The sequence below is a fragment of the Oncorhynchus masou genome, chromosome 24 (genome assembly GCF_036934945.1).
Source record: "Oncorhynchus masou masou isolate Uvic2021 chromosome 24, UVic_Omas_1.1, whole genome shotgun sequence".
Classification (NCBI taxonomy): Eukaryota; Metazoa; Chordata; class Actinopteri; order Salmoniformes; family Salmonidae; genus Oncorhynchus; species Oncorhynchus masou.
Window position 1 is genome coordinate 91905779 of NC_088235.1, and position 20101 is coordinate 91925879.

The 20101-nt window shown below is 42.9% G+C and overlaps 1 protein-coding gene across 2 annotated transcripts in view; it reads left to right on the forward strand.

The window, feature by feature from the left end:
• The window catches only part of LOC135513020 (mast/stem cell growth factor receptor Kit-like), a 48300-nt gene that overhangs the window by 11472 nt on the left and 16727 nt on the right, over window positions 1-20101 (forward strand). The window contains exons 2-12 of one of the 2 annotated variants that reach the window (XM_064935652.1): window positions 1479-1733; window positions 2788-3072; window positions 3206-3345; window positions 3693-3888; window positions 4101-4287; window positions 9758-9873; window positions 10146-10260; window positions 12039-12223; window positions 17998-18104; window positions 18383-18509; window positions 19067-19171. In XM_064935652.1, coding sequence (XP_064791724.1) covers window positions 1479-1733; window positions 2788-3072; window positions 3206-3345; window positions 3693-3888; window positions 4101-4287; window positions 9758-9873; window positions 10146-10260; window positions 12039-12223; window positions 17998-18104; window positions 18383-18509; window positions 19067-19171 — 1818 coding nt within the window. The remainder of the gene's footprint in view (window positions 1-1478; window positions 1734-2787; window positions 3073-3205; window positions 3346-3692; window positions 3889-4100; window positions 4288-9757; window positions 9874-10145; window positions 10261-12038; window positions 12224-17997; window positions 18105-18382; window positions 18510-19066; window positions 19172-20101) is intronic. The other variant, XM_064935653.1, reaches the window with a different exon arrangement.

The following is a 20101-nucleotide window of genomic DNA, read 5'->3' on the forward strand; positions in this document are numbered from 1 at the left end:
GTCTACAATTTTGTTTCTGGTGTCCTTTGACAGCTCTTTGGTCTTGGCCATAGTGGAGTTTGGAGTGTGACTGTTTGAGGTTGTGGACAGGTGTATTTTATACTGATAACAAGTGTAAACAGGTGCCATTAATACAGGTAACGAGTGGAGGACAGAGGAGCCTCTTAAAGAAGAAGTTACAGGTCTGTGAGAGCCAGAAATCTTGCTTGTTTGTAGGTGACCAAATACTTATTTTCCACCATAATTTGCAGAGATCCTACAATGTGATTTTCTGGATTTTTTTTCTCATTTTGTCTGTCATAGTTGAAGTGTAGCTATGATGAAAATTACACGCCTCTCATCTTTTTAAGTGGGAGAACTTGTACAATGGGTGGCTGACTAAATACTTTTTTGCCCCACTGTACCATAACAAACAATGCAATATGGGGTGTTTCAGATTTACGAACAGAATAATACAAAGTGCTCTGAGTCCAGGTTGTTCTGCATGGTGGGCTTTGGCTGGTTGGTGGTCTGTTAAAGAGAGCAGTGCACAGTACGTTGTACCTGGCGAGTCTTTGTCCTGGACGCAATGCCCAGGTCGGCCAGTTCTGCCTACATCTCGCCTGTGCAGGGGTTGTCTGCTCTGTAGTTTATTTTGTGTTGCCTGTGGGTGATTTCTTTTTCACTCTTCTAAACCATCCTCTGCCAAATTCTATTTAGGCTATACTCAAAGTGTTCTAGTTGACTATTTCATACCGTAACATTTCTGTCGGGTTGAGAGCTGAAGGGCACATAGGGAATGGGATGGGAGATTACTTGTTTGGCGTTCAAGACAAAATCAATATGACACTCCTCCCGTGCTGATATTGCTGCAGGTAGATTTCAAGTTGTGCCAAGAATTGTACATGGTGCATTGTTTTACATCTTTGCCAAAGCGATTAACTCACCTGTCATTTTTCAGTCTTAAAATGATGTCAATATGTTGCTAGGAGTGCTATGATAATGATTTGTATTGATATCGAAGTGCATGCAAAAATGGCTCTGGGGATCTTGTCTAACCATCCTCAGTGTTGACATACATTTCTAGCAAAGGAGGCCGGTAGGAGGCGCTATAGGAGGATGGGCTCATTGTAATGGCTGGAATGGAATAAATTAAATGAATGTTGTTTCCGTATCTTTGATGTGTTTGATACCGTTCTATTTATTCCCTTCCAGCCATTACAATGAGCTTATACTCCTATGTCTCCTCCCACCAGCCTCCTCTTATTTCTAGCTGACTATTACTTACTATTACTAGTACCTGCAGTGCACTCTTTGCTGTTAATGATAGGCACTTGTACTTACTTATTTTACTCCATTCTGTTAAATGTGTGTTATGTGTTATATGGCGCTGAGTGAGGACTGTGGCTTTTATGATTACGTTTTAAGTGACTATGTGCATGATATCCAGAGCCTGTTTGATCAATACTGTAATGACCATCCCAACCATGTTACTACAGGTAGCGCCAGACCCACCATCACCCCCAGAGACCTCCACCTGGTCATTCCACTCAACATCCCCTTCAGCCTGCTTTGCCAGGGTGACCAGGTGGTGCAGTGGCAGCGGGAGGATCGCCCCAAACTGAGGGGTGAGGAGCGGACTAATGGGACGTCCGTCCTGAAAATCCCCAGAGCTCAGCCTGGCCACATGGGCCGATACATCTGTCTGGAAGAGAAAACCGGAGAGCAGAGCTCTATCTACGTCTACGTCAAAGGTGTGTTTCTTTCTGAGTCAACATTCATAGCCCTGTTTGCCTGTGTGGGCATGTATGTGAGAGTTTTTATGTGTATAAGGCAATGGTTCTCATCCTGTTCCTGGGGACCCAACGGGGTGCACATTTTGTTTTTGCCCCCGAACACCACACACCTGACTCAAGTCATCAAAGCCTGATGACGAGTTGATGGTTTGAATCAGGTTTGTAGTGTTAGGACAAAACAAAAACGTGCACCCCTTTGTGTCCCCAGACCACTGGTACAAGGGTGTGAGTGAGTGAGTGAGTGAGTGAGTGAGTGAGTGAGTGAGTGAGTGAGTGAGTGAGTGAGTGAGTGAGTGAGTGAGTGAGTGAGTGAAAAAGAGAGAAAGAGTGGGTGGGAGAAAGTGTGCATACGAGAAAGGTAAGCCTCAGAGAGGCTTGTGAACATTTATTTGAGGCAGAAAAGTGATCAAATATTTTTTTAGAGGGGCACTGTGTGTGGGTGTGTTTGCATGAAGGTGTTTACTGGATTGATAGGTATTTGCATCCGTGTTTGGATCGTGCCATGTCCATATGGCAGTGCATCTGGGCTCCTGAGTGGCGCAGCTGTCTAAGGCACTGCGTCTCAGTGCAAGGTGCCTCAGTGCAAGAGGCATCACTACAGTCCCTGGTTTGTATCCAGGCTGTATCACATCCAGACATGATTGGGAGTCCCATAGGGCGGCCCACAATTGGCCCAGTGTCTTCCGGGATTACCCGTGGTAGGCCGTCATTGTAAATAAGAATTTGTTCTTAACTAACTTGCCTAGTTAAATAAAGGTTATATTGAAAAAAAATAACTGCTTATATCTTGGAAAGTGCCTACAGTGGCCTACAGTGTATGTGTGTCACTAATTGATTGATTATTGGCTAAAGATCAAACTGGATCTGTCCCCATGTTTGAATAACATAATTAGCACTCTCCTAATCTCTTCTCTCAATACTATACATACAGCACATGTACTCTGGACATCGTTCCATATCCCTGAGTCTGTTTTCATACCACACTGTTGATTTACAGTCTTTTTTTTGGCAGATCCTGATAATGTCTTTAGAAAGACCATTGTGTTCAGTATCCTGACTCGTGCGGGAGACAGTGCCTCCATTCCCTGCCTAGCAACCGACCCGAGAGTGGTCAACCTGCGCCTGGAGCCATGCCATGGTGGTGCCCTCCCTAATGGTCTCCACTATGCTGCCAGCCTGGAGCGGGGCATGGTTATCTATGACGCTAAGAAGGCCTTTGAGGGCTGTTACATCTGCACTGGCAGACTGAGCGGTGCCCTCGTTAAATCACACAGCTATGATCTGACTGTGCGGCCAGGTAAAATAGCATGAACTGTGCGTGCATCTGTGCATGTAGGCACTAACACAATCACTCCTGTGTTTGTGTTCTGGGATGTGAAGTACTGTATCCGTGACATAGTTTATTTGATATTCTCACATGTTTTACACAGTCCCAGATGTGCCCCCTGTGATTGAGTTGCGTGGGCCCAAGAGGGTGGTCCTGATGCGGGGCCAGAATCTCACCCTGACCTGCAGCACCACCAACGTCAATGGAGACATTAAGCTGAAGTGGGCCGCTCCGCCGGGCACGGTGAGAACCCTTTTCCCATTCTCTGAGGGGTTGGCCAGGGAGGTTGGAGGGATACCTATAGGACAGCTCTCCAATAGACTGATTGGAAAATAGATTTTTATTGAAATAGAGCAAAAGTTAAATGTCTTTTTTATACTTGCTAGAGTGTCCAAAATGCTCCAAGTCTGAAAAATCAGCATCTTGAGAAATTAGTGGCTGTGTGTGTGTTTACTGAGTCTCAAGGTCCTGAGGTGTGTGCATGTATGTGCGTGAGGTAAGCCCTCCTGTCCCCCTTCCCGGGGAGGGAAGGAATGCAGCCCAGACCAGACAGGGTTAATCTCTATAGATCTCTGGGTGTTGATTGACAGGATGCCGTGTGGGCTTCGTATCCACAGCAACCGGCAGTGGAGAATGGCTCACGCATCCTGACTGAGCCCATCACACACGTCCGCAGCGCTACACTCCAAGTCAACTCTGTCGGGACACAGGATTCTGGGAGATATCGATGTGAGGGTCAGAATGAGAAGGGGATCAGCTCTGAGTCAATCTGGCTGGACGTCTATGGTGAGTATATGGCATTGCAGTGCACTTCTGATCTATATTGACATTCTCCATTTGAATGGGTTGTATTATGTATTTCCTTAACGCGAAACTATCGCAACACTCATTTGAAAACATAAGTGGAAATGGAGTGGTTTTGTTAAGAAGAGTCAAAGGTATTTTCATGTGGGTGACTGTCAATGTGTCTTACCTGTGGGTTGTTGTATGTCTTCCAGATAGAGGTTTCATCAACCTGGCTCCGTCAGATAACAGTTCTGTGCGTGTGCGTGCTGGGGAGAGTCTGTCCCTGCATGTGGACATGGAGGCCTATCCCAAACCGCACACCTTCTCCTGGAGCTTCTCAGGCCAGCAGCTGAGGAACACCTCTGATCATGTCATCACCAAACAGAACCACCGACACAGGTACACACACACACTCATCCACCAAGGTTTCCGTTAGGATAATTTGGCGCCGGACAAGTGATCGGTAAGATTTAATTTATCAGACATTAAAGAAATTGACATGTCATCCATATGCATTGGGTGCGTAACCCATTAGGCCATCCACCCACGCAGCCAGTGCCATCAATAAATGACAGATATTGGCCTCCCGAGACAACTGAGACCATCATCTGACAAGAATCTCCAGGGGACAATGACGCAATTCCCCAAGAATGTTCAAGGGACCTTGACACAATGTCCCAAGAACATCCTGGGGATGTCCCCGGGACCAACCAGTAACAAACAGGCTGACCTCGGTCGTCAGTTGAACAATGTTTCCTCATTGGTGCGACTGGCTTCCGGGTTAAGTGACAGGTGTTAAGAAGCGTGGTTTTGCGGGTCATGTTTCGGAGGACGCATGACTCAACCTTCTCCTCCCGAGCCTGTTGGGGAGTTGCAGTGATGAGACAAGATTGAAATTGGGGAGAAAAAGAAGGTAAAATACCCCCCAAAATTATATATAATAAAAATACACTGAGACAACTGGGACCATCACCTGATAAGAAGCTCCAGGGGACCATGACACAATCCCCCAAGAATGTTCAGGGGACCTTCACAAAACGTCCCAAGAATGTCCTGGGGATGTCCGCGGGACCAACCGGTAACTAGACAAAGCCTCCAGGGGACCATGACTCAACATCCCAATAATGTCCTAAAAACGTCCCCGAGAATGTCCCTGGGACCAACCGGGAAATAGAAAAAACCTTCAGGGGACCATGACTCAACGTCCTAAAAACCTCACCGGAACAAACCTGAGAACATTTCATTGGGACCATCACGTGACATCCTAAGGATGAGTAAAATTAATGTCCTAAAAGGTTCCTGCCATGTTCCTGACATGGTCCTCAATGACATCCTGGGAACTTCAAGGAAACTAAACAAAGGTCCCCCAAAGAACGTTCCATTGGGACTATTACACGATTTCCTGAGGACAAGTAAGATGAAAGTCCTGAGAATGTCCTAAAATGGTCCTGACATGGTCCTCAATGACGTCATGTGAACTTACAGGGAACTAGACGAAGGTCCCCCAGAGAACATTCCCTTGGTACCATCAATTGACGTTCTTAGAACCTTCCCAGAACGTTAGAGGGATAACATAGTAGGAATGTTGCAGAATGACATCTGGACGTCTCCTGTTTGCTGGGTAGGTCTATTGATGTAATAATATAAAGGAAGAGAGGTTTAGGCCTAGTCCCAGAGAGATAGAGATATGCCTGTGGCATGCTACAACACTGACATTAATTACTTTATACTTGTCTGATAGGTTTCTGTGTCTGTTATACAGATATAAGCGTACAGAAAGAGGCTAATTCGTAAATTGATTTTGTGCTAAATGCTCTACAACAAAGCTTTCTTAGTGTCCAACAAGCTTTCTCTGCCCTTAACCTTGTTCTGAACACCTCCAAAACAAAGGTTGTGGTATGGTTAGAAGAATGCCCCTCTCCCTACCAGTGTGATTACTACGTCTGAGGGTTTAGAGCTTGAGGTAGTCACCTCATACAAGTACTAAGGAATATGGCTTGATGGTACACTGTCCTTCTCTCAGCACATATCAAAGCTGCAGGCTAAGGTTAAATCTAGACATGGTTTCCTCTATCGTAATCGCTCCTCTGACACCCCAGCTGTCAAACTAACCCTGATTCAGATGACCACCTTACCCATGCTAGATTACGGAGACGTAATTTATAGATCGGCAGGTAAGGGTGCTCTCGAGTGGCTAAATATTCTTCACCATTTGGCCATCAGATTTGCCACTGATGCTCCTTATAGGACACATCACTGAACTCTATACTCCTCTGTAAACTGGTCATCTCTGTATACCCATTGCAAGACCCACTGGTTGATGCTTATTCATAAAACCCTCTTAGGCCTCACTCCCCCCACACTCCCCCTATCTGAGATATCTACTGCAGCCCTCATCCTCCACATACAACACCCGTTCTGCCAGTCACACTCTGTTTAATTCCCCAAAGCACACACATCCATGGGTCGCTCCTTTTTTAAGTTCGCTGCAGCTAGCGACTGGAACGAGCTGCTAAAAACACTCAAACTGGACAGTTTTATCTCAATCTCTTCATTCAAAGACTCAATCATGGACACTTACTGACAGTTGTGACTGCTTTGTGTGATGTATTGTTGTCTCTACCTTTCCCTTTGTGCTGTTGTCTGTGCCCAGTAATGTTTGTACCATGTTTTGTGCTGCTACCATGTTGTGTTGCTACAATGTTGTTGTTATGTTGTGTTACCATGCTGTGTTGTCATGTGTTGCTGCCTTGCTATGTTGTTGTCTTAGGTCTCTCTTTATGTAGTGTTATGTTGTCTCTCGTCGTGATGTGTGTTTTGTTCTATATTTATATTTGATTTAAAAAATAATAATAATAATCCCAGCATCCATCCCCGCAGCAGGCCTTTTTGCCTTTTGGTAGGACGTCATTGTAAATAAGAATTTGTTATTAACTGACTTGCCTAGTTAAATAAACGTTTAAATAAAAAAATCAATAAAAATAATAGGCTATTAGCCACACCACACCAAATCTTCACAAACGTTTCTACATTTTATTAGGGTAATGTCAAAAGCAAGTCAAGCCATTGTTTTTTGGGAAAATACAAACAGGATAAATTATATTGTGGTAAACACAACATTACAGTTGGAACTTATTTTGGCCAAAGAAACTGGCTCAACAAAATTAAACTATGCACTTACAAACTGGTTTAAACCTTCCCAAAAGTTTTGAACAGGCTATATTGGAGCAATTACCAAGAAAGGCGAGTGCATACCATACCCAACAAATGACAGCAATAGTTTAATGATATTTATTTTACAACATGCCTACTTATAACCCATCTTAAACAAAATACGGAGCACACAATTAAAAAGACAGATCGAACTTAATTTAGCCAATGAAAATGTCTCAAAAGAATGAAACAAAACACATTTTGCATATTTTAAATAACTGGTTTGGGTTAATAAATAGGCCTACAATAATAACAATGATCTTTTAAAAATAACAATAATGACAAAACAAATGATTATAAATACAAAAATGTAAATTTATGAAAAATTTCTTCCTACCTGAAGAGTGTATTGCACAGTTGCCTACATTTGGCCGCGCCAACATTCTTCTCATCTTTGTTCACTACAACATTAAAACTTTTCCATACGGAGGACTTTGCCCTTGTAGCAGGGCTCCAGATGAACATTTTCCCCTGGTGGCACCAGCCCATGATTTGGTTTTACCCCCCCAAAAATGGTGCCATCACACAATAGAGAAAAATAGTAGGCCTATCATCTTATAAAGTCATTCACAGTGTAATAGACTACTGAGATGGTATTTTCATTTTTTTTATTTTACCTTTTATTTAACTAGGCAAGTCAGTTAAGAACAAATTCTTATTTTCAATAACGGCCTAGGAAGTGGATTAACTGCCTGTTCAGGGGCAGAATGACAGATTTGTACCTTGTCAGCTCGGGGATTTGAACTTATTGAAGAAATAAGTTGTGTAATTATCTTGTGATGTTGGGATTCAAAATATTTGAATGTGCAACCTAATCCAGTGATATGTCATGCATTGTGGGTAGACAATGATGCAATTGTTGTTATATTTTACTTTTCAAATAGAGCTCCAGAATTTTCAGATTTTTGTTGCTTGCATCCTTATGTGCTCTAATATCATAGGCTAATTTATTTGGGGCTAATTCACCACCTGAGTAAGTGGAAAATCAAAGCACATTAGCGATATCACTAACTCTAAAGATAATACCCACTCATAGTAGCCATGTATTAATTTAACAGTACATTTAATGTCCAAAAAAATGTCCAATGAGGCCTATGCACTCCCAATGGCCAATGCACAATTCGCTAGCTCCATATCTGTAAAAATAGTTGCTATTGAGCTTATAATTGAAGAGTTGAGAAATAGAAAGTATACCTACAGAAAGCTGAGAACATCTTCTATCCATATGTGACAACCGTATAGCTGTGTTTTCCCAGCAACTGGATATTCAAATGTTATACAATCAGAACACTTTTCTTTCTCCCAGAGCATTCCCCCCCAGGGAAGGAGAGAGAGATAGAATGGCTCGCTGGACACAAACAGGCCCCAGCGAAACAGGTACAGGGGCAGGCAGGCACACACTTTCATGACATGAATCATGAGGATAATGAACTTTACTGTTTGACCTAATCATGTTTTTAACCTCCTAAAAAATATGTTTTTAGTGAGGTGAATTCATGTGCAGCCCGCACTGACGCAACCAATCCATTTTTTTTACTTGCGCAGCCTAGTCAAAGGGTCGCAAAATGCAACTAAATAGTCAGTCTGGAGCCCTGCCTTGAATACTTTTCACTATAGGCGTACTCTCTAACTTTTGTTTTACTCAATGAAAAAGGCCTCCATCTCCTCCTCAACATTAGGCTAGGCCAAGGTTCATCTCTCGCTTTCTTTCCCTCCTCAGCCGCAGGGCAACCCCGGAGAATTGGACGGAATAAAAATGTAAAAAATCTGCCAAAATCCGGCAATTACTGGCTGATGGAAACCCTGACACACACACACACACACACACACACACACACACACACACACACACACACACACACACACACACACACACACACACACACACACACACACACACACACACACACACACACACACACACACACACACACACACACACAGAGAGAGAGTCTTGCACAGCTAACCTTGTGGGCACATACAATTCAGTCCCATTGAAAATCTTATTTTCCCTAACCTATAACCTAACCATAGCACCTAACCTAATTCTAACACTAATTCTAACCTTAGCACTAAACCCCCTAGAAATAGCATTCGACATTGTAGGGACCAACAAAATGTCCCCAGTTGGTCAAATTTTCGTTAGTTTACTATCATCGTGGTGACTTCGGCTCCCAACAAGTATAGATAAACAAACACACACACACACAACAACAAAAAAGTATAGTTAAACACGTCCACACACAAATACAAAACAACACGCTCTCCTTGCCCTGGGCCTACCACATGATGAATATGTTCATTACACCCTCTCACTGAAATGTAACACCTTTTGGTTTCTAACTGGCCCTGGGTCATTGAGAGATGATTACACTTTTCTGCAACAGCCAGCCTTTCCCTGGCCCTGCTTTACCACACTCCAGAGCTGCCTGAGAAATTCAGTAAAAATTAATTAGTGCTTCTGGGCTTTTTGTGTGTGCTGTAATACTGTGCAGTTAAACTGTGGGGAAATAACCGTCTTTCTGATGGTAAAGAATCATTGGGCAGTTGTTGAACCACGCCTGGTACTGTGTTAATCATGAGTGGTTTACTTAAATAAATCAGCTGCAATAACACCAGTTGTTTTTTACATTTTTGTGGTTGATTTAATCACCAGGTACAACAGTGAGCTCAGGCTGGTGCGTTTGAAAATGTCAGAGAGTGGGGTCTACACCTTTTATGCCTCCAATGGTGATGCAACAATCAATCAGTCATTTACCGTCTACGTTATCAGTAAGTCATGACATTATATTATCTTAAGGTGCCCTGGAGCCACACATACATTATATTGGGAAATGTGCAGTCTGAGACTTCACTTCTGTATACTGTCAATATGATGCAATTGATCATTAACATGATATGGCATTTATGACCAGATGTTAAAGCCCAACACCTCTTTCGCCCCCCTCCCCCAACCATCAAAACTGCAGTGATCCAGAGCATCACGGTTGATTTATATGCTATATATACCCACCTGGTATCAACACTAACATGTTTGTGCTCAGGTAAACCAGAGATTGTATCTCATGATGGCCCAGTTGATGGACAGGTGCGATGTGTAGCTGAGGGATACCCTGCCCCACAGATCACCTGGTACTACTGTGAACAGCCTTATATGAGGTGAGATCACTGGGGTAACACACACACATACTCCCAATGATATGCTATGATTGGTTGATAGATCGGGGGAATTTAGAAATTCAACTGTAATGACTTAAAGGGATATTTCAGGATTTTGGCTACAAAGCCTGTTATCTACTTCCTCTGACGTTGCTCTTCATAATGTTTCTATATATCTTAATTCCATTATTTTACTTTGTAGATTTGTGTGTATTGTTAGATAATACTGCACTGTTGGAGCTAGGAACACAACAATTTTGTTACACAATAATATCTGTTAAATATGTGAATGCAACCATTAAAATCTGATTTGATTTGAGAAGACCTTAGTGAGAGGGTTTCAAAATGGTCTATTTGTCTTGACCTTCCCAGAGAATAAGCAGAAGTGGGATTGGACAGGTGTTATTTGTTGGTGGACTGAACTGATCAAGGTTTGGAGAGGTGATTTGTGATTGGTTTGTTGGCTTGGAATGAGATGAACGTTATGATTTGGGGATTGGACAGTATGTTCTCAGAAGTTATTTATAATGATGATGGCAACACCAATCCCAGGAAACACTGGCAATGAGTCAGAGGCAATTGGCTAATCATTATCCAATCACTTTCAATTAGGATCAATTCAACTTAGAGCTGTCCAACTCAAACAAACAAGCTTATAGTTACCCTTGCCATGTGTATTTTATTTTTTTGTATACTTAAGGTACTAGGTGATGGTATGAAATGTCTTTAGAATGCCTCAATGTTTAAAATCAGCCTTTATTGGCCCACACATCCAACTTTATTGGTACACACAAATAAATAGTCTCACACTCTCTATATATAAACTCCCAGTAATTTATACCCAGTAAACTGTGAGTTTATAGAGTGTGCGGCTCTCTTTATTTATTTTTTGATGGCTTGCAATTTATTTGCCGTTAGTCAGCAGCTCCACACTAGTTAATGTTCTCTGAATGTGCTCCAGCTCATGTTATTTATTAGACTATTAACACACACATACCGCACACACATACTGCACACACATACTGCACACACGTACACTGAAGAAGCTCTGAGATGTTCTTTAAGTGTGACTTGGATGTGTCAGTATGTGGAAAACAGATGCTGTTCTTGGTACGGTGCTGTGAAATGTGGAGCCTTGCTTGGGGCACTCTCTACTTCTTCCAATCATTGTGCTCTACTTCAAACAACAGACTAATCCCCAGCCTTTTCCCTTTCAACATTATAGCTGTCATCATAATGTAACTTGATGATATTGGATAACACATGTTTTCACTCTGTGGACTTTGTGTACCACTAAGGTGATGTTGTTTTAGCTGATGTGGAGGATCGTATGGGTTCCTTTAGTTTGCGCAGGAAGACTGGCATGGTTGGGGATGGATTGATTTAGCCTGGGACAGTGATGTTTTATCTGGGAACATTGATTTAAGACCAATGTATGTTCGTATGCGTCATGCCCCAGTGCTGTCCAAAGACTCTCTGTACCTGGCTGTTGTTTTGAAGGGCACTTATGGTGAACATAATTGGGGAAAGAAGGGATGGTTGACTCTAAATTACCTGCATTTCAATCAAAATTTCCTCACTTTTAAATGTCCATGATCTAATGTGAACCCTTAGTCTCCCGTTTGTATACTCAGTACATAACAGTACATTCATCCGTTTGACAATAACAACTGCTGTGTTTAGTGCCACATGAAACAATGGACTCAAAGCTACTGAAAACAACATCCAAATTCAGTCACACTAGTTTGGTAGACAGTTTGTCCCGTTGTCCCCCTCAGGTGCTCCCACCAGATGAACGCCACTCAGGAGGAGCAGGACATTGTCACAGTGACGTTGTTGAGTCCTTCCTTTGGGAAGATGGAGGTGGAGAGCAGGCTTAACATTACCACAGGAAGATTTCACACTCTGGAGTGTGTGGCCACCGTGGAGGGAGAGCAGGACTTCACACTGTTCTCTATCAGTGGTGAGTTGTGGTGACACACGCACACACACACACACATACATACAGTGCCTTGCGAAAGTATTCGGCCCCCTTGAACTTTGCGACCTTTTGCCACATTTCAGGCTTCAAACATAAAGATATAAAACTGTATTTTTTTCTGAAGAATCAACAACAAGTGGGACACAATCATGAAGTGGAACGACATTTATTGGATATTTCAAACTTTTTAACAAATCAAAAACTGAAAAATTGGGCGTGCAAAATTATTCAGCCCCTTTACTTTCAGTGCAGCAAACTCTCTCCAGAAGTTCAGTGAGGATCTCTGAATGATCCAATGTTGACCTAAATGACTAATGATGATAAATACAATCCACCTGTGTGTAATCAAGTCTCCGTATAAATGCACCTGCACTGTGATAGTCTCAGAGTTCCGTTAAAAGCGCAGAGAGCATCATGAAGAACAAGGAACACACCAGGCAGGTCCGAGATACTGTTGTGAAGAAGTTTAAAGCCGGATTTGGATACAAAAAGATTTCCCAAGCTTTAAACATCCCAAGGAGCACTGTGCAAGCGATAATATTGAAATGGAAGGAGTATCAGACCACTGCAAATCTACCAAGACCTGGCCGTCCCTCTAAACTTTCAGCTCATACAAGGAGAAGACTGATCAGAGATGCAGCCAAGAGGCCCATGATCACTCTGGATGAACTGCAGAGATCTACAGCTGAGGTGGGAAACACTGTCCATAGGACAACAATCAGTAGTATATTGCACAAATCTGGCCTTTATGGAAGAGTGGCAAGAAGAAAGCCATTTCTTAAAGATATCCATAAAAAGTGTTGTTTAAAGTTTGCCACAAGCCACCTGGGAGACACACCAAACATGCGGAAGAAGGTGCTCTGGTCAGATGAAACCAAAATTGAACTTTTTGACAACAATGCAAAACGTTATGTTTGGCGTAAAAGCAACACAGCTCATCACCCTGAACACACCATCTCCACTGTCAAACATGGTGGTGGCAGCATCATGGTTTGGGCCTGCTTTTCTTCAGCAGGGACAGGGAAGATGGTTAAAATTGATGGGAAGATGGATGGAGCCAAATACAGGACCATTCTGGAAGAAAACCTGATGGAGTCTGCAAAAGACCTGAGACTGGGACGGAGATTTGTCTTCCAACAAGACAATGATCCAAAACAAAGCAAAATCTACAATGGAATGGTTCAAAAATAAACATATCCAGGTGTTATGGCCAAGTCAAAGTCCAGACCTGAATCCAATCAAGAATCTGTGGAAAGAACTGAAAACTGCTGTTCACAAATGCTCTCCATCCAACCTCACTGAGCTCGAGCTGTTTTGCAAGGAGGAATGGGAAAAAATTTCAGTCTCTCGATGTGCAAAACTGATAGAGACATACCCCAAGCGACTTACAGCTGTAATCGCAGCAAAAGTTGGAGCTACAAAGTATTAACTTAAGGGGGCTGAATAATTTTGCACGCCCAATTTTTCAGTTTTTGATTTGTTAAAAAAGTTTGAAATATCCAATAAATGTCATTCCACTTCATGATTGTGTCCCACTTGTTGTTGATTCTTCACAAAAAAATACAGTTTTATATCTTTATGTTTGAAGCCTGAAATGTGGCAAAAGGTCGCAAAGTTCAAGGGGCCGAATACTTTCGCAAGGCACTGTACATACGTACATACATACATACATACATACATACATACATACATACATACATACATACATACATACATACATACATACAGTTACTGGGAAGGTGCTGTCTGTACCTCTGTGATAGGATTGAAGCTCATCATCCTGCTATGTGTGTGCATGACTGTGTGTGTCAGCAATTTATTCCTGGATAAACACTTTCAAAACACATGCACGCACAACCGGTAAAAATGTGGTGTTTTTAAGATGTGAATTTTGCATAGCCTTGCCTTTTCTCACCTTGAGCAGAGCACTTTGCAGACTCCATGAGAAAAACACAGACCCCTCACTCTCCGGAATCTACCGGCTCAGACAACTTATCTCTCTGGACCCATTTCCAGGAACTTAGCATTCAGTATTTTTCATATTGGCCCAGATATACATTCATAAACCGATGTCTTCCTTACTAGCCGATAGCTGTGACTATTTGTGTACCTCACAACTGTTGGCCTAAAGAGGACTCAGGTGATCTACTCTACATAAACCTGCCATAAGGTTCCTAGAGTACTAAAGTAACCCCCCTTCTCACACACTCACACACACACAGTGTGTTGTGAAATCTGTGAATGTAATGTTTTTAAAATTGTATAAACTGCCTTAATTTTTCTGGACCCCAGAAATAGTAGCTGCTGCTTTGGCAGCTGCTAATGTGGATCCATAATAAATACAAATACACAAGCAGTATAAACAAGAGTCCGGAGTTATTGGCGGGGGGCTTGGGGGTGTTTATGTGGTCCTGGTGTCAGCTAGCCTGTCCGTGTGTTTTTAAATTGATGTGTTTGGTGTTAATCCCTAGGATATCCCTACCTTGGGATTATAATTAAGTACAGTGTCAACAAACCTAGAGAGGACATAGTGACTGGAAGGTGTCTGTGTTTGGTTGTTCCCCTACAGACTGGCTATCCCATTCAGGCCTCTCTCATTATATATATTTTATAGACAGTACTTAATATGAAATATTCATAAATAAATGTTGTTAATGCAGTACTACATTACATGAACTACATTACTTTCCATCTGTAATTTGTACAGGTCACCAAGAACATTTAGGTCAGACAGCTCATTCCTTCTCCCATTATGTCTAACCCGAGGTGCAGAGTTACAGCTGTTTCTCTTTATGTGGATCAAGGTCGTTTAAGTTATACGCATCATCAACACTCACACAAACCATTTCTCAATTTGGTTCATCTGAATGTTTACGAATGACTTGGATTTTGACATAGATCTTACCCATTGATAGAGGTTCAAGATTAAACACTCATATAGGCCTGGAGTCTCTTATGTAAACATAGGCAGAGCGACATACCACAAATGTGTGTGATTTGTGATAATGTATCATCACTTACTGGCATAAATGGTCATCAGTGGTAGGGTATAGAGTACTTTTGTACCACAAATCCAGCTATCTAGAACATCCTGTTTATACACTGTGGGATGCGCTAGTGGAGTATGACGGCAGAAGAAGCAAGAGTGAGAAGAGAGTTGTCTTGGCGTGGGTATGAAGATAAGATTGGTATGGTGTAGAGGAGGAGGGGTAGCTGCCTGGACACAGTGGGCATGTGGGTGGGCATTATGGACGAGGTGTGTGTGTAGCTGTGCTCCTGAGTGGCACAGAGGTCTAAGGCACTGCATCTCAGTGCAAGAGGCGTCCCTACTGTCCATGGTTCAAATCCAGCCGGTATCACATCCGGCTGTGATTGGGAGTCCCATATGGCGATGCACAATTGGCCCACTGTTGTCTAGGTTTGGCCGGGGTAAGCCGTTATTGTAAGTCTTTTTTTTTTAACTGACTTGCCTAGTTAAATACAGGTTAAATAAATAAAAAGCCAGGCAGGCTCCTCTCTGCAGAGCAGGACAGACCTGGGGGAGCATGTGCCCAGGCTTTAGCGCTCCTCTCTGCAGAGCAGGACAGACCTGGAGGAGCATGTGCCCAGGCTTTAGCGCTCCTCTCTGCAGAGCAGGACAGACCTGGAGGAGCATGTGCCCAGGCTTTAGCTCTCCTCTCTGCAGAGCAGGACAGACCTGGAGGAGCATGTGTCCAGGCTTTAGCTCTCCTCTCTGCAGAGCAGGACAGACCTGGAGGAGCATGTGCCCAGGCTTTAGCGCTCCTCTCTGCAGAGCAGGACAGACCTGGAGGAGCATGTGCCCAGGCTTTAGCGCTCCTCTCTGCAGAGCATGGAGGACAGAGGCCTGGAGGAGCATGTGCCCAGGCTTTAGCGCTCCTCTCTGCAGAGCATGACAGACCTGGAGGAGCATGTGCCCAGGCTTTAGCGCTCCTCTCTGCAGAGCATGACAGACCTGGAGGAGCATGTGCCCAGGCTTTAGCGCTCCTCTCTGCAGAGCAGGACAGACCTGGAGGAGCATGTGCCCAGGCTTTAGCGCTCCTCTCTGCAGAGCAGGACAGACCTGGAGGAGCATGTGCCCAGGCTTTAGCGCTCCTCTCTGCAGAGCAGGACAGACCTGGAGGAGCATGTGCCCAGGCTTTAGCGCTCCTCTCTGCAGAGCATGACAGACGCGTGGAGACGTGCAGGGAAGTCTGGAGCACAGTGGGAGTCCTGGCCGAGTGTTTCGACGCTGTGGGAATTTTGGACGCAGCCCTCCATGGACCCAGGGAGTTGTAGGGGAATAAAATAGAGATGGATGGAGAGCTTTCAAAGCCACTAACAGGTTTACAGAGGATTAGTTCCTGCATACTCTGCATTCTCAGATGATTTGAAATGGAGAGAAAGCCTCTTATGGCTAAAGAGCTTATTACACCCCAGTGTACAGAGCTAGCAAAACAATAACACATCACAAACCGCTACACAAAGGAACAGAAGACTCATTATACAGATATACATAACAACAACAGCAGCAGCACCACCACATCATGCTGCACAGCATTACTGCATGCTGTACAACTAGAATGGGAATTAAGGAATTGGGTAATAAATAGTATACAAAACACAGTTTGATTCAAGTAATATGAACAACTTTGAGTGATCACTGAAAGACCACAATGTAGCACATATGATACTGCACAGTGCTAAAGGCCAATATGTTGCCTAACATTAAAACTGATTTCTGTCTATCAGTGTTCCTCACGGATATCTTTCTCTTTTATCTCTGTCTGTTATATACAGTGGGGCAAAAAAGTATTTAGTCAGCCACCAATTGTGCAAGTTCTCCCACTTAAAAAGATGAGACAGGCCTGTAATTTTCATCATAGGTACACTTCAAGTATGACAGACTAGAAAATCACATTGTAGGATTTTTAATTAATTTATTTGCAAATCATGGTGGAAAAATAAGTATTTGGTCACCTACAAACAAGCAAGATTTCTGGCTCTCACATACCTGTATCTTATTTAAGAGGTTCCTCTGTCCTCCACTCGTTACCTGTATTAATGGCACCTGTTTGAACTTGATATCAGTATAAAAGACACCTGTCCACAACCTCAAACAGTCACACTCCAAACTCCACTATGGCCAAGACCAAAGAGCTGTCAAAGGACACCAGAAACAAAATTGTAGACCTGCACCAGGCTGGGAAGACTGAATCTGCAATAGGTAAGCAGCTTGGTTTGAAGAAATCAACTGTGGGAGCAATTATTAGGAAATGGAAGACATACAAGACCACTGATAATCTCCCTCAATCTGGGGCTCCACGCAAAATCTCACCCCGTGGGGTCAAAATGATCACAAGAACGGTGAGTAAAAATCCCAGAACCACACGAGGGGACCTAGTGAATGACCTGCAGAGAGCTGGGACCAAAGTAACAAAGTGTATATAACAAAGTATTGAGAAACTTTTGTTATTGACCAAATACTTATTTTCCACCATAATTTGCAAATAAATTCATTAAAAATCTTACAATGTGATTCTCTGGATTTTTTTTCTCATTTTGTCTGTCGTAGTTGAAGTGTACCTATGATGAAAAGTACAGGCCTCTCATTTTTTTTAAGTGGGAGAATTTGCACAATTGGTGGCTGACTAAATACTTTTTTGCCCACTGTATCTATCTATCTGTTAGAGATATATATATATAAAAAACGTTACACTGATACTGTATGTCTCTCTCTCTGGTGTGTGTCCCTGCAGAGAGAACAGTTCCCCATGAGCTCTTCACACCTCTGCTGATTGGCATAGTGTCAGCCTCCGCCCTCCTCATCCTCATCCTCATAGTGCTCTTCTACAAGTACCTGCAGGTAACTACCCAAACTCACTACCTCTACTCAGGTAACTACCCAAACTCACCTCTTCTCATACATCACAGCCACTTTTACAAATGGTTACACAACTGTATAAACTTTGAAAATTACACAAAGTAAGTCATAGGCAAAGATAAGGTATAGTAGCTCACCTTTAAAAATATATTTGCATTAACTCAGAGGTCAATAAACTCTATGCTGAAGTACCACGATTGATGTGAGTTTAATGGTGTCCTCTGTACTTATCCAAATATAACTCTCTGCTGGCCTCACAGAAACCCAAATACCAGATCCAGTGGAAAGTCATTGAAGGTATCCACGGAAACAACTACGTGTATATTGACCCTACCCAGCTCCCATACGATCACGAGTGGGAGTTCCCCCGGGACAAACTGCGTTTCGGTGAGTTCCTTCGCTGTCATCACACTCAGAAAAACCACTGGTAATCACCAAGCAGGGAGGATGCCCCAGACATCTTACAGTACTGTATTTATCATCTCTAATCCAGAACTGTATGATATACCATTTGTTTTAATATTATCTAGGTCTATTTTATGTGTTTCAATCGATAGCAGCAGGTGTTGAAATGAAGTGCATTTTGTTTTGCTATTTGGAGCCAGGCAATGTATCTTTGTTGTGACATCATACCTTATCCCCAGGACCTGTCTCAAAATGATGGATCTACACTCTATTTGCTCACCAGTTGGTCACACTTTTACAATAGCCCTGAGCATACACTAACTGCATGATGTATTTAATGTAGCTGCTTTCTTTATTAAAGAACACCAACCCCTCCCTCTTAAGCAAACGCTCTGTTGACATTTTTGAGTTGTTTTTTTCCCTCATCCGAACCACCCCAAACAGGATCCTGCATGTCCTGGTAACAGGTGGCGGAGACAGGATGTGGGAGAGGAACAGGATGGAGTAACATTGGTTTGTCTGTCTGTGTTTCCATGCAGGGAAAACGCTGGGCTCCGGAGCCTTCGGAAAGGTAGTGGAGGCTACTGCTTATGGAATGTCCAAAGCGGATACAGTGATGACAGTGGCGGTCAAAATGCTCAAACGTAAGACATCACAAATTATGGTAAAAATGCTGATATAGCAATGAAAAGTGATGATAGATGTGTGTATTTTAAGGTGTCTGACTGATCAGACCTGGTCAGGTCACACTGTCAGAGAGAACCCCTGCCCCTAACTATGGGCGCTAAACACCCGGATATTTAACTAAATGTATTTGACTAGCTATTGACCGTGTGTGTATGTTTGCATTGATGTACACTATACAGTGCATTCGGAAAGTATTCAAACCCTGTGACTTTTTCCACATTTTGTTACGTTACAGCCTTATTCTAAAATGTATTAAAAGTTTTTTTCCCTCATTAATCTATACACAATACCCCATAATGACAAAGCAAAAACTGTTTTTTTATGAATGTTTGCAAATTTCTTCAATAAAAATTTAAATACCTTATTTACATAAGTATTCAGACCCTTTGCTCAGGTGCATCCTGTTTCCATTAATCATCCTTGAGATGTTTCTACAACTTAATTGGAGTCCATCTGTGGTAAATCCAATTGCTTGGACGTGATTTGGAAAGGCACACACCTGTCTATATAAGGTCCCACAATTGACAGTGCATGTCAGAGAAGAAACCAAGCCTTGAAGTCGAAGGAATTGTCCATAGAGCTCAGAGGCACAGACCTGGGGAAGCACAACACTAAGAACACATTGGCCTCCATCATTCTTAAGTGGAAGAAGTTATGAACCACCAAGACTCTTCCGAGAGCTGGCCGCCCGGCCAAACTGAGCAATCAGGTGAGAAGGGCCTTGGTCAGGGAGATGACCAAGAACCCGATGGTCACTCTGACAGACCTCCAGAGTTCCTCTGTGAAGATGAGAGAACCTTCCGGAAGGTCAACCATCTCTGCAGCACTCTACCAATCAGGTCTTTATCTATAGAGTGGCCAGACGAAGCCACTCCTTAGTAAAAGGT